General features: G+C 48.5%; 1 protein-coding gene and 1 non-coding gene across 2 annotated transcripts in view; both read right to left on the reverse strand.

Annotated features, from left to right (window-relative positions):
- The window catches only part of UBAP2 (ubiquitin associated protein 2), a 110,722-nt gene that overhangs the window by 53,050 nt on the left and 42,924 nt on the right, over window positions 1–14,748 (reverse strand). Inside the window, exons 6-9 of the mRNA XM_048503279.1 lie at window positions 13,404–13,507; window positions 9,505–9,557; window positions 6,352–6,419; window positions 3,651–3,825 (exon numbers count right to left, since the gene is read on the reverse strand). Of these exons, the coding sequence (XP_048359236.1) occupies window positions 3,651–3,825; window positions 6,352–6,419; window positions 9,505–9,557; window positions 13,404–13,507 (400 nt within the window). The remainder of the gene's footprint in view (window positions 1–3,650; window positions 3,826–6,351; window positions 6,420–9,504; window positions 9,558–13,403; window positions 13,508–14,748) is intronic.
- LOC125437356 lies at window positions 1,645–1,731 on the reverse strand. Its single transcript, XR_007245195.1, has one exon. It is a non-coding gene; the product is annotated as a small nucleolar RNA SNORD121A (small nucleolar RNA).

Genomic DNA, 14,748 nt, shown 5'->3' on the forward strand with positions numbered 1-14,748 from the left:
TACAATTCCCATCAGCCCTGCCACTTAGCCATGTTGGCAGGGGCTGATGGGAATTGTAGTCCATGAACATCTGCAGGGCCATAGTTTGAAGACCCATGGTTTAGAGGTTTTACAGCAGTCAATGACAACATGAATAACTGGTAACTGGGCCAGTTATTTTATACATCGGATGTGAAGAAATGTCAGCAAGAATGCACCAATGGTGATTCACAGACAGAATCTACTGGCTGCTGTGGGTTTCCTGGGCTGTGTGGCCTCGGTCTAGTAGCTCCTGACATTTTGCCCACACCCATGGTTGGCATCTTTGGAGGGATGTCACAGGAAAGTGTGTTTCTCTTTACATCGTGGGATGTAAAGGAGCGGCAGTGGTGTCACGGTAAAGTGTGTTTCTCTTTACATCGGATGTCACGGTAAAGTGTGTTTCTCTTTACATCATGGGATGTAAAGGAGCAGCAGTGGCGTAGGAGGTTAAGAGCTCGTGTATCTAACCTGGAGGAACCGGGTTTGATTCCCAGCTCTGCCGCCTGAGCTGTGGAGGCTGATCTGGGGAATTCAGATTAGCCTGTGCACTCCCACACACGCCAGCTGGGTGACCTTAGTCTAGTGATGGCGAACCTATGGCACGGGTGCCAGAGGTGGCACTCAGAGCCCTCTCTGTGGGAACGCACAGAGTCGCCCCCAACCCCGCCCTACACATCTACCCTGTTTCCCCGAATATAAGACATCCCCAGAGAATAAGACGTAGTAGAGGTTTTGCTGAAGTGCGAAATATAAGGCATCCCCCGAAAGTAAGGCGTAGCAAAGTTTTTGTTTGGAAGCATGCCCGACTAACAGAACACAGAAAAATAAGACATCCCCTGAAAATAAGACATAGCGCATCTTTGGGAGCAAAAATTAATATAAGACCCTGTCTTATTTTCAGGGAAACATGGTAGGCTGGCCTGGGCTACTGGGCTCGATTATCAGCATTAAACCTAAGACCTAGTTTTGGGGAAGCAGTGTAGGTAACCCTGTTAAGCGCTGTTAAACCCCACTGATTTTCATGCGAAGAACTACAGCGCGATCCTTTACCTGGGAGTAAGCTCGGTTGCTGGCAGTGGGGCTTGCTTCTGAGTAAACCCTCCTAGGGTCATGATTCACCCGTTGGAAGAGTTGCACGATTGCTTCAAAGCAAAGCCACCGACAACCACCAAGCTTACTCCTGAGTTACGCATGCCTCGGAGCCAACCATTTTTTCTAAACTGAAACCTCAGTATTCAGGTTAAATTGCCGTGTGGGCACTTTGCGATAAATAAGCGGGTTTTGGGTTGCCGTTTGGGCACTCGGTCTCGAAAAGGTTCACCATCACTGGACTAGTCTGTTAGCTTGTTACTCAGTCAACTGCCACGGACACCACTGGCACTAGATATCTATCTATATATAAAGCAAACAGTGACTTTGTTAGTCACTCCCAAATGCCAAAAAGGCTTGACGGATCGCCCCCAAATATGGATCATTGGACCTGCATGGACATCTGTGTGGGGTGCGGACTGTGATGAGAAGGACAATTGCCACAGCAACGCGTGGCCGGGCCCCGCTAGTATGATAATAAACGTGGTGTGCAGAGCTTGGGGCTCCTCCCGACAAGCAGGCCAGTCTCGGTGAGGCCGGAAAAACTCAGAAGTCACTGATTTCCCCAGGCAGCAATCGGATATGTGCTTGGAAAAAATACTACATCACAGTCTTCCGGCCCAGGACAGCTCTGTGCTTGATGAACAAAACGGCCTGATTACTATGCAGAGGGTATGATCTACTCCGCTCCCCACAATCCAATGCAAGTAGGTCAGTTCAGCAGCTGATGGGGAATGAATCCGTAAGCCAAAAATGCATTCTACAAGCAAAAATGCGATCATTGGGGTTATCTTTTGCAAGGACAAACTTGCTTCCACGGGAGATGCAGAAGCAAGGCTATCCTAGCAAATAACCAAGCTCTGAGTTGAAGAAGAAGCAGAAGCAGAAGCAGAAGCAGAAGCAGAAGCAGAAGAAGAAGAAGAAGCAAAAGAAGAAGAAGCAGCAGAAGAAGAGGGAGGAGGAGGAGGAGGAGCAGGGGAGGAGGAGGAGGAGGAGGAGGAGGAGGAGGAGGAGGAGAAGGAGGAGGAGAAGGAGGAGAAGAAGGAGGAGCAGGGGAGGAGGAGGAGGAGAAGGAGGAGGAGAAGGAGGAGAAGGAGAAGGAGGAGAAGGAGGAGGAAGGAGGAGGGAGGGAAGGAGGGAGGGAGGGAGCAGGGAGGGAAGGAGGGAGCAGGGAGGGAGCAGGGAGCAGGGAGGAGGAGGAGGAGGAGGAGGAGGAGAAGGAGGAGGAGAAGGAAAAGAAGGAGAAGAAGGAGGAGCAGGGGAGGAGGAGGAGGAGAAGGAGGAGGAGAAGGAGGAGAAAGGAGAAAAGGAGGGAGAAAGAAGAAGGAGGAGGAAGGGAGGGAGGGAGGGAAGGGAGGGAGGAGGAGGAGAAGGAGGAGGAGAACGAGGAGGAGGAGGAGCAGGGGGAGGAGGAGGAGAACGAGGAGGAGGAGGAGCAGGGGGAGGAGGAGGAGAAGGAGAAGGAGGAGGAGGAGGAGGAGGAGGAGGAGGAGGAGGAGAAGGAGGAGGAGGAGGAGGAGAAGAAGGAGGAGGAGGAGAAGGAGTAGCAGGGGAGGAGGAGGAGGAGAAGGAGGAGGAGAAGGAGGAGAAGGAGGAGGAGGAGAAGGAGGAGAACGAGGAGGAAGGAGGAAGGAGGAAGGAGGAGGAGGAGAACGAGGAGGAGAACGAGGAGGAGGAGGAGGAAGGAGAAGAAGGAGGAGGAGGAGGGGGAGGAGGAGGAGGAGGAGGAGGAGGAGAAGGAGGAGGAGAAGGAGGAGAAGAAGGAGGAGAGGGGGGAGGAGAGGAGGAGGAGAAGAAGAAGGAGGAGGGAGGAGAAGCCGGACGAGGAGTTTGGATTTATACTCCCTTTCTCTCCTGGGGAAACTCAGGTGGCTTACGAGCCCCAGGATCCCATAGGCCGACTCCTACAACAGACGCCTTTGTGAGGCAGGTGGGAGCTGAGATAGTTCAGGAGGAACTGTGAGACTGCCCAGGGTCACCTAGAAGGAATGGAGGAGTGGCAGAACACATCCCTGAGCCCAGGATAAGCCTCTACCACTCAGGTGGAGTGAGAGTGGGGAATCAAACCCAGTTCTCAGATTAGGAGAACACCCTGATCATGGACAACTACACACCACACAGCTTTCAGTATTTTATACAGGGTACCCCTAGTATACACAAGAAACAGCCTGTTCTGTCTGACTGACTCTCCAGGGCTCCCAAGCACAGAAAGGCCTTTCTCAACACGGAAAGTGCTGATTGAGAGCCTTTAAGGACATTCGAGCATGTAGAAGGAAGCACTTTCAAACTGCTTTAGGTGCTCTTTAAACTGTGCAGAATAGTAAAATCGAATGGAAGAAAGTTGTGAAAGAAAATGACATTATTTTAGTGTCGCGGAAGAGACTAAAGTGAAGATGCCAGGGACTCAACCTGTGTGGAATGCAGGATCTCAGCCAAACAAGGCAGTGTGGTACACAACTACCTCCTATTTCCTCTGCAAAATCATTAGTCAAACTATAATAAACACTCGGTACTTCTAACAAGCCGAAGAGCAGCTTTACCAGGCTTTGGGGAGGAAAGGAGTTACCAGCAAAAGGAAGGTGGAGGGCTCCTAAAGAAGTGGAGGGTTGTGCTGGAAAATCCGTGGCTCTGAGCTTGCCCGGCTGCTGGCTGCAGGACTCTGTTTCTTGAATGGAAGTCCCGGGATTCTGAAGTAGTGACGCAGGAAATGCGATGGTGGTGAGAGAAAGAGGGAAGAATAATGGAACCTTGGAAGGAATACAGCGGGGCAATATACGGTGGAATCCCGGACAGTCTGTTCATGGTTGCAGGCAGTTGGAATGAAAGGGGATCTCTTATTTCCAGGTTGTGTGGCGCATTCAAGTAACATTTTCTCCTGACATTTCACCTACATCTGTGAATGGAAAGATGGACAGAGGATCGCCTTCGCCGATCCTCTCCGAAGACGCCCAGCCACAGATGTAGGGCTAAACGCCAGAAGAAAATGCTTACCACGCGACCACACAAACCCATAAACCCACAACACACTAGGACCCATGGTGGTGTTCGCTTAGCGGTGGCGAATCTATGGCATCAGATGTTCATGGACTACACTCCCATCAGCCCCTGCCAGCATAGCCAATTGGCCGTGCTGGCAGGGGCTAATTGTAGCCCATGAACATCTGGAGTGCCATAGGTTTGCCAACACTGCACTAGACTGTCAATCTACTGTCTACTCAGATGGGTGGCATTTCTCCAAGATCGCGGGCAGAGGTGTTCCACATCACCTGATGCCTACTTGATACCTTCACCTGGAGATGCCAGGGACTGATCTTGTGTTCCGAGCAGATGCTCTTCAAACTCGTGGCCCTCCAGATGTTATGGACTACAGTTCCCATCATCCCCTGCCAGCATGCTGGCAGGGGATGGTGGGAACTGTAGTCCATAACATCTGGAGGGCCACGAGTTTGACACAAGACACTATGGTTCAGGGACTCCGGCGGAGTGCGACAGAAGGAGAGAGTCACCAAAATGGCTGCCGCAGTTTTCCTTCCAAGTCACACAGTGGCTGAATGGAACCTGCCGCGGTAAGCAACGCCTTGGAGAAATCTGCACGACCAATCAGAAGCCTCACCGGGCAAAAGCCTCGCCTGGCCCTGCTCACTTTCTAAAAACACTTGGCGGGCACCAGGCAAGGGACTGATTGAATGCCATGGTGCCCACGGGCGCTGTGTTGGGGACTCCTGCCAGAGATCAACCCAAAGCAATAACAGGGTATCTCAAACTTATAGCATCCCTGAAGGGTGCCTGGCCAACCCTGTTTATTTTATTTATTTTGGAATCCCTAGAATACTTATGAAGCCTGTAGTTAGATATTCTCATCTCATCTAGCTCAGGGGTCTGCAACCCACGGCTCTGGAGCCGCATGCGGCTCTTTTAGCCTTATACTGCGGCTCCGTGTGGCCCGCAGGTCAGAGGGTAGCATGAGCACGTCCCTCCAGAGCAGCGCTGGAAGGAAGGTGAGCGGAGGAGCCAAACCGGAGGCGGAGGCAACTCCCTGGCGCAGAGGCACCGCTTTCATATCCCTCCACTCTCACCTCTCTTTCTAGAAGCTGCTCGAGGGCTGGAGGGACATGCCCATGCTGCCCTTTGACCCCTGGAGGTCGGAGGGTAGCGTAGGCGTGTCCCTCCAGAGCAGCTGCCATCCCCCCTCTGCCCCACGGACCAGGCGGCTGCCTGCTCCATCAGGCAGAGGGGGTTTCCCTGCCCGGCACCGCTACCTCCCGCAGCATGAGAGGTGGCAGGCCGCAGACGCCATCCCCCCTATGCCTCACGGAGCAGGTGGCTGCCTGCTCCGTCGGGCAGAGGGGGTTTCCCTGTCCGGCGCCTCCATCTCCCAGCGCTGGAAGGAAAGGTGAGTGGAGGGGCTAAACCAGAGGCGGCTCAGTGCGGAGTTGCCTCTCCGGCTTGGTAGATCTTCAGGGCCGTGGAAAACGGGTCCAAATGGCTCTTTGGGTGGTAAAGGTTGCCGACCCCTGATCTAGCTCAAGAGAAAACCCACCAGCTAAAGAACACCTCATTGAGGAATGAAGGAAAACATGAAACCAATTTAGATTTGCATTAGCACAAGGTCTCAGCACCAATCCAGCACTGGCACGGTAAATGACCCTCTTCCAAAAGTATGAAAAACACAAGCCGGTCCTTGGGGGTGCTGAGGCTGAGAGTCTTGGGATTACTTTGCAACAAAGAAATCCAAACAGAGCCACAAAGCAACACGGTCCCTGCTCCGTTTGGCAGAAAGTATCGCACTTTCAGTATGCCAAGAAACAAATGAGCGAAAAAACAAATCTGGAGTTATTTGACAAGGAACTCCAGGACAGAGGTGGGGGGCCGGGTGAGATTAATCATGGGAACAGGAAGCAGGAATATTTATATGCATCCTGTCTGTTAAACCTGGAGAGAACAACCAGAACAACCTGAGCCTTCGGGGAGGGCGGTATATAAATATAATAAATAAATAAATATGTAAAGGAAGATCCACAGGAGATCTCCGTTTATGAGTCCAGGTAATCCCATACCTGGACCACTCCTGTGCTATCCTGACTTAGCCTGGTATGATGAAAGGGTCTCCTCATGCAATGCATTTCCAAAAATTATTCCGGGAACATTTATGGCTCATGAGTCAGAACTCCTGGTCACCATAAAGCTAGACTGAGGGAACGGCTTCTCCCAAGTGGAATAGAGGGGAAAACGGAAACTTACCTTTGACCTGTCGTCACGTGGTTCTCAGTTGGAACAGACGAAGCAGTGAAGACCTTTGTTTCTGAAAGCTAAGAGGGTGGGGGGGGGATCAAGGAGACAGAGAGAAGCGATATAAGCAGGGGAAGGGGGACAGATCAGAGGAAAAATAACTGCTTTGTAAGCCCAAGGTCCCTGTTTCAACTCCTGTTATTTCTAGTAAAAAGAATCTGGCAGCAAGTGACGTGAAAGACCTTCAACTGAGACAATGGAGAGCCACCACCAGCCAAAGGAAACATTCCTTGATAGGCCAATGGTCTGTTTCAGAAGAAGGCATCTTCAGTTGAAAAAGGCAAACTCTATGCTGGGGATAATTAGGAAAGGAGTTGATAATAAAACTGCAAGGATTGTCATGCCCTTATATAAAGCAGTGGTGCGACCGCACTTTGGAGTACTGTGTTCAGTTCTGGTCGCCACATCTCAAAAAGGATATCGAAGAGATAGAAAAAGTGCAGAGAAGGGCAACGAGGATGATTGAGGGACTGGAGCACCTTCCCTATGAGGAGAGGCTGCAGCGTTTGGGACTCTTTAGTTTGGAGAGGAGACGTCTGAGGGGGGATAGGATTGAAGTCTACAAAATTATGCATGGGGTAGAAAATGTTGACAGAGAGAAATTTTTCTGTCTTTCTCACAACACTAGAACCAGGGGGCATCCGTTGAAAATGCTGGGGGGAAGAAGTTGGACTAATAAAAGGAAACACTTTTTCACGCAACGTGTGATTGGTGTTTGGAATATGCTGCCACAGGAGGTGGTGATGGCCACTAACCTGGATAGCTTTAAAAAGGGCTTGGACAGATTTATGGAGGAGAAGTCGATCTATGGCTACCAATCTTGTTCCTCCTTGATCTCAGATTGCAAATGCCTTAGCAGACCAGGTGCTCGGGAGCAGCAGCAGCAGAAGGCCATTGCTTTCACATCCTGCAGGTGAGCTCCCAAAGGCACCTGGTGGGCCACTGCGAGTAGCAGAGTGCTGGACTAGATGGACTCTGGTCTGATCCTGCAGGCTAGTTCTTATGTTCTTATGTTCTTAAGTTGTATGTGTAAGTACAGAAACTTGGGAAGGGGGGAGTGAATACCTAGAAGCGCCCATGCTGAGTCAGATCAGATACTCCTCTCAAGGACCAAAGCAATATGAATTAGTCTCCCAAGAGAGACACTGGCATAAAGCAGGTGTTCAAACTTGGTGGTTCATCAACCTACCAATTCCAGCAGGGCACAAAGAAGTTGGCAACTGATGCCAGCTTACAGACGCTTGTGCGGCAACCCAGGCTAGCTGGCTCTGAAGTGCCCCCCCCATCCAGAATGGGACACCTTAAAATCCTGAGTCAGACCTTCTTCCACCTTGTTGGGATTAAGCTTCAGTTCATCAGACAGAATTCAGAAGGAGATGTCAGAGGAGGAGGTGGTGCTGACTTTGAGAGCCAGTGTGGTGAAGGTTAAGATCAGGTAGACTCTAATCCGGAGAACCGGGTGTGATTCCCTACTCCTCCACGTGAGCGACGGACTCTTTTATCTGGTGAGCCAGGTTTGTTTCCCCAGTCCTTCATTCACGCTGGGTGACCTTGGGCTAGTCACAATTTGTTCGAACCTCTCCCATCCCCACCTACCTTGCAAGGTAGGTGGGGCTGGGAGAGCATGCCATGGTAATATCTAGATTAGATTGCTGCAGTGAGCTCTGTGTGGGGCTGCCCTTTGAAAGCATTCAGAAATGAAAATCAGTACAGAATGAACCAGCAAGGATGACAAGGGGGACCATATCATTCCAGTTTTGGCTCAACTATACGCCCCCCCCCCCCCCAAACAATTTTTGCTTCTGCACTCAATTCAAGGTTCTGGCATTGACCTTCAAAGCCCTATACAGCTTGAGATTGTCATATCAAAAGAACTGCCTATTCCCTTACAAACCTACCCAACACTATAGCTATCTCCTGAGGTCCTACTTTGGATGCCACATTAGGCAGGTGACAAGCCGAGGCAGGCAGGGCATTCTTGTTCCTGGTGCTAAAATTATTATTTATTTATTATTTATTTATTTTATTTTATATACCGCCCCATCCCCGAAGGGCTCTGGGCGGTGTACAACATTAAAACCGTGTATAAAATCATCATAATCAGACTTCCATAAATATAATAAAAACAGCAGTAGTATCCTAAGATGGCATCCCACCTAAACCTAATCCTCCTAGGAGGAGGAGGGAGAGGTAGTGGGTCCTGATGGTATTAGGACCTGTAGGTCTCAATAACGGGTCCCGATGATATTGGGGACCCATGACCTGGGGGGGGGGGGGGCACAACTCAGCAGCTGGTTCCTCCAAAGGCCCGGTGGAACAACTCAGTCTTACAGGCTCTGCGGAAATCGCCAAGGTCCCGCAGGGCCCGGACCGCTGGAGGGAGAGTATTCCACCAGGCAGGGGCCAGAGCCGTAAAGACCCTGGCCCGAGTGGAGGCCAGCTGCATCATTGAGGGGCCAGGGATCTCCAGTAAGTTGGCCTCTGCTGAACGCAAAGGTCGAGCTGGGACATATGGGGACATATGGAATAACTATATTATGAAATTCTCTCCCCAGGAAGATTAGCCTGGACCCTTCCATCGAGTCATCTGGCATTCCTTCAGTGACCCCTTCCTTTCTGTTTCCTACATATGTATTTTAATTGCTTTTTCAAGATGTCTTTTTACTGTCATCAGTCACCTAGGTGGCCCCGACCGGCCAGAGATGCAGCATTCAAATCTTGTAAATAGTAAGCCAGAACTTTTTTGAAAAATTAATGAGATCTAGTTGCCTACCGAAGGATCAAATGATTACTTTTGCTAAATTTCAAAGATCTGGAAATCAGAAAAAAAAATGTTCCAGCTGACTCCCTAGTAGAGGATGGTCCCAGAACGAAATGAGTGTTTTGTCAAAGGCTTTCCCAGTCGGAATCACTGGGGTGTTGTGGGTTTTCTGGGTTGTATGTCCGCGTTCCAGTAGCATTCTCTCCTGAAGTTTCACCTGCATCTGTGGCTGGCATCTTCAGAGGATTAGGAGAGAATGCTACTGGAACGCGGCCATACAACCCAGAAAACCCACAACACCCTAGAAATGAATGTTCTTCCCTACCCAACAAATATGAACTTACATCTTCATTCCAGTCTTCGGCAGTCCACTCCTCGACTGAGTTCTTCCATGCTCCTGTAGCAACGAAAGACAGAACACAGGCAAGCGATCAACCCAAGCAATAGAAGCGACCTCCCTCTTTACACATTAGGAAACGCTCTTCCACCACTGTGAGACAGCTAGAGGGGAGTGCCAAGAGACCAAATACGCTCCCTGAAAACGTCTTCAGCCATCAAAAGCCAATGCAACCGCTAGGCACAAACTAGCAGGTGGAAATGTTTTCAGTGAGTTGAAATGAATCAATCACTCAAAATATTTATCCACTGGAGAAACGAAGCCCTCTTTGTTTTATTACCTTAGTTGCAAGCTGCCTCAAGCAGGTAAAGGCAGCATACAACTATTTTTAAAGACATCCTGAAACGCTGCCTTCTAATCCAAAGAGGCAGTGTTTCTATGGTCAGGGCAGTATTTTGCTCTTCCCGTCAAAGCAAGCTGAAGTTGAATGCATGTTACTTCACTGTTCGTTTTATAAGGATATTCGGTCCTTGGACATCACTCCCAACTCTTCTAAGTTTCAAGGCAAATCTGATAAATTCCATATGTCCCCTGCTTTGATGAAATAACAGAGGCCAAATGCTGTGCTTCAGCTGGTCTGATAAGGAAGCAGATGCTTCAATCCTTTACCAGCTACCTTGCGCGACTAAAGTTTTGGGATGCCCAGCTAGCTGGATCTCATCAGATTTCAGAAGCTAGGCAAGGTTGGCACTGATTAGTACTTGGATGGGAGACCACCAGAAAAGTCCAGAGTTTCAATGCAGAGGCAGGCAATGGCAAACCACCTCTTGAGTGTCTACCACCTTGAAAACCCCACCAGGGATCACCATAAGTCAGCTGCAGCTTGATGACAATTTCCACCACCAATACTGAAATTAGTACTTAACCAAGTTAAGCATTTTTATTGTTTCTATATAGAGCAGGGGTAGGGAACCTGCGGCTCTCCAGATGTTCAGGAACTACAATTCCCATCAGCCCCTACCAGCATGGCCAACTGGCCATGCTGACAGAGGCTGATGGGAATTGTAGTTCCTGAACATCTGGAGAGCCGCAGGTTCCCTACCCCTGATATAGAAGAAGAAGAAGAGAACCAGGGGGGCATTCATTGAAAATGCTGGGGGGAAGAATTAGGACTCATTAAAGGAAACACTTCTTCATGCAACGTGTGATTGGTGTTTGGAATATGCTGCCACAGGAGGTGGTGATGGCCACTAACCTGGATAGATTTAAAAAGGGCTTGGACAGATTGATGGAGGAGAAGTCGATCTACGGCTACCAATCTTGATCCTCCTTGATCTCAGATTGCAGATGCCTTAGCAGACCAGGTGCTCAGGAGCAGCAGCCGCAGAAGGCCATTGCTTTCCCATCCTGCACGTGAGCTCCCCAAGGCACCTGGTGGGCCACTGCAAGTAGCAGAGTGCTGGACTAGATGGACTCTGGTTTGATCCAGCAAGCTAGTTCTTATGTTCTTAAGAGCTTGGATTTATACACCGCCTTTCTCTCATGTAAGAAGACTCAAGGCAGGTTACGAACTCCTTTCCCATCCTCTCCCCACACAGGCATCTGGTGAGGCTGACAGAGTTCAGAGAGAACTCTGACTAGCCCAAGTGGAGGATTGGGAAAGCAAATACAGTTCACCAGATTAAAGTTTGTTGGTCATGTGGAGGAGTGGGGAATCAAAGTCGGTTCTCCAGATTAGAGTCCACCTGTCCTTAACCACTACACCACGCTATTCTATTTGTGTTTAGCTTCTGCCGTTATGTTGGCAGATCTTGGATCATAATAAACGAACAAATGAAAACAAGCACACACACACACACACACCCCTTCCCAACAGCCTCTACAAAGTCACAGCCTTTGGACGTCTAATGAATGTCTACTTCTCCCGCAGTACGAGCTGCTCCCAAGTCCCTGGGCACACAGGAAGGAGTCCTGTGTTCAGTTCTGGTCGCCACATCTCAAAAAGGATATCGAAGAGATAGGAAAAGTGCAGAGAAGGGCAACGAGGATGATTGAAGGATTGGAGCACCTTCCTTATGAGGAGAGGCTGCAGCGTTTGGGACTCTTTAGTTTGGAGAGGAGACGTCTGAGGGGGGATATGATTGAAGTCTATAAAATTATGCATGGGGTAGAAAATGTTGACAGAGAGACATTTTTCTCTCTTTCTCACAGTACTAGAACCAGGGGGCATCCATTGAAAATGCTGGGGGGAAGAATTAGGACTAATAAAAGGAAACACTTCTTCACACAACGTGTGATTGGTGTTTGGAATATGCTGCCACAGGAGGTGGTGATGGCCACTAACCTGGATAGCTTTAAAAGGGGCTTGGACAGATTGATGGAGGAGAAGTCGACTTATGGCTACCAATCTTGATCCTCTTTGATCTGAGATTGCAAATGCCTTCGCAGACCAGGTGCTCAGGAGCAGCAGCAGCAGAAGGCCATTGCTTTCCCATCCTGCACGTAAGCTCCCAAAGGCACCTGGTGGGCCACTGCGAGTAGCAGAGTGCTGGACTAGATGGACTCTGGTCTGATCCAGCAGGCTCTTCCTTATGTTCTTATGTTCTGAAGCTAAATGCAAACTGAGCCTCAACCAAAAAATGGTAGATTGTGAATGAATCACACCTTTGAGAGTCATACAAGAAAGCCTTTTTTTCCTGTTTATGCAAGATTTACAAGACATAGAGGGCAAGTACAGATGAAATAAGGTTTAAAAAAAATCCAACCAAACCCAGCCTTCCTCTTACACCACAACATTCACAGAATCATAGAACCACAGAGTTGGAAGAGACCATGAGGGCCATCAAGTCCAAACCCCTGCTGTGAAGGAACACACAATTCTATTATTATGTTATTGATTTCAGAGTCTTTATTACAGGCAACACCCGCCTCCCAAGCGGAATATATGCTGGTGCTAGAAACAGTGACAAATGGTCTGACTGACCCAATTGTGGTAATTGTATCACCTTGTAGGCATCCTTAATGTTGGTATACACTTTATCCAATGTATTGGCTCCTCTAGTAGGGCACCTAACATGTTGGCAATCAAGGCGCTCCAAAGGGTGATCACTACTGCACAGAGGATTATCGGCTGCTCTCTCCCCTCCTTGGAAGAACTCTATAATTCCCGAAGCCTAAAGAAAGCCCAAAATATTCCAAGAGACCCGTCTCATCCAGCACACTCTCTTTTTGAACTGTTACCATCCGGCAGACGATGCAGGTCTATCAAAACTAGGACAAAGAGGCTCAGAGACAGCTTCTACTCTAGAGCTGTGGCTATGCTAAACTCTGTGGCTTCATGTTGATGTGTTTGGGGCTGCGTAGGGATGGGTGGATGAAGGGGAACGTGAGGATGGGGTATGAGTCTGAAATTGTGTGCATCGAGGAATGCTGCTGTAAATTTCGTTGTGCGTGCACAATGACAAAAAAATGCTTATGCTTAAAAGTTTTTGCCCTCCAAAATATGGACTGTAAAACGACATTTTTCTTCAAGGTTTCCAATTCTTCCCATCAAGTTTGTAAGCTCATTTCTGGGCACCATGACTCCTGGGTATTTTCTGAACCCCAAATAGCCACTGTTGAGAAGTCCACAGAGTTCCACCTTGAGGCAACTGAATTAGGTATTCCACATGCCCACCTTAAAACTGCCGACATCTTAATATGATGGTCTCAGTTTGGTGCGTACGCTCACAACAACATCTAAACCTGCTCCAGTAGACCACACTAGGAAATCTGCTTAGATGAACTAATGACTGTTGGCTACACCTGAGCGGACCCTGCCCACCCCCAGCCAAACACTTTTGCCAACGGCCACCCCTCGCAGGTATTTAGCTACAGATTTATTTCTTAGTGGTGGGGTCTCACTACCTGTGCAATGATCAGTGTCATTCTGCCCAGCTTCCCAAGACTCTTGCTTTTTCCCAAAGCCATCCGTGGCAGGAGATTCCGTATAATCTGCAGGGTTAAATGTCCTACAGGTCAAGAAGAGTTGAGAAAGTCAGAAACGCACAGAAAAACTGAACAAATAAACCTACATCCAACCGTATCGCTACAAGCTCATGCTAGGCAAGAGGTAGTTCTAAGAACTCTTTACTTCTGAAAATTTTAAAACCGGAAGATGCTGAGGACTTGGAGCTTTATGCTTGCGAATCCTGTCAATCTATACAACCATGAAGGGCCATTTGAACACTGATATCAACTATATACGAGGACTCCTGCTATCTCCGTGCCACCTCGTCGGCCTGCCAACCAACTTGCGACCAATGATTGACCCCCAATTATTAATTTCATCAAGTGCCTTCTATTTCACTCTTAGCGCTTTCCGCCTTCTTCTCTGCCTTCATTGTCATTGGCCCCTTGTGGTCCCTCTCATTATGGAAATAGACCAATGACAGGTTGGGGGATGTTGCCATAGGCCAGTGGTGGCGACCCTATGGCTCTCCAGATGTTCATGAACTACAATTCCCATCAACCCCTGCCAGCAGGGGCAGATGGGAATTGTAGTCCATGAACATCTGGAGTGCCATAGGTTCGCCACCTCGGCCATAGGCTGATTGATAGTATCATATTTTGCACCATCTGAAATTGCATTCTCTGGTTTTAGTTTTATCTCATTATTATATTTTTTGTGAACAGTTTTATTTATTTGTTTATTTTTTATTTGTTGGATTTATAGGCTGCCTCACCCCCAAAGGGTGAGTTCAGTGCCTGAGCCGGACGACGGGCAGGAACAGGCAGGATATAAATGGAATAAAATAAATAAGTAAATACAACATTAGTCGCAATAGATTTGGTAGAGGAAACAGAAGTGGTACCACAGGGCTAGGGCTTAATGCTGACAAAATAAGCCTCCAACTGGAGTGCAGTATCACAGACTTTTTTACTTATATATTTCTTTTACAATTCAAAATAAAAATGCATAAAGGACCTTGTGGATTTTTCTATTTATTTGCTTTTTTCATTATTTTCACAGAATAAGCCTTGAAGTCTCGTTACGAGGTCGGCATTGGATCTAGATTTCCGGCTAGCTTATTCTTGTATAAATGGCTGGTTTGTTACATTTTGTATACCTTTATGCGTTTTTGTTCTGAATTGTAAAAGAAATATATTAGTTAAAAAAAAAGTCTGTGTTACTGCACTCCAGCAGGCGGCTTATTTTGTTAGCATTAAGCTGTGGTACGACTTTTGTTTCCACTGCCTTGTGGTTCTGACC

The sequence above is a fragment of the Sphaerodactylus townsendi genome, linkage group LG07 (genome assembly GCF_021028975.2).
Source record: "Sphaerodactylus townsendi isolate TG3544 linkage group LG07, MPM_Stown_v2.3, whole genome shotgun sequence".
NCBI classification, from domain to species: domain Eukaryota; kingdom Metazoa; phylum Chordata; class Lepidosauria; order Squamata; family Sphaerodactylidae; genus Sphaerodactylus; species Sphaerodactylus townsendi.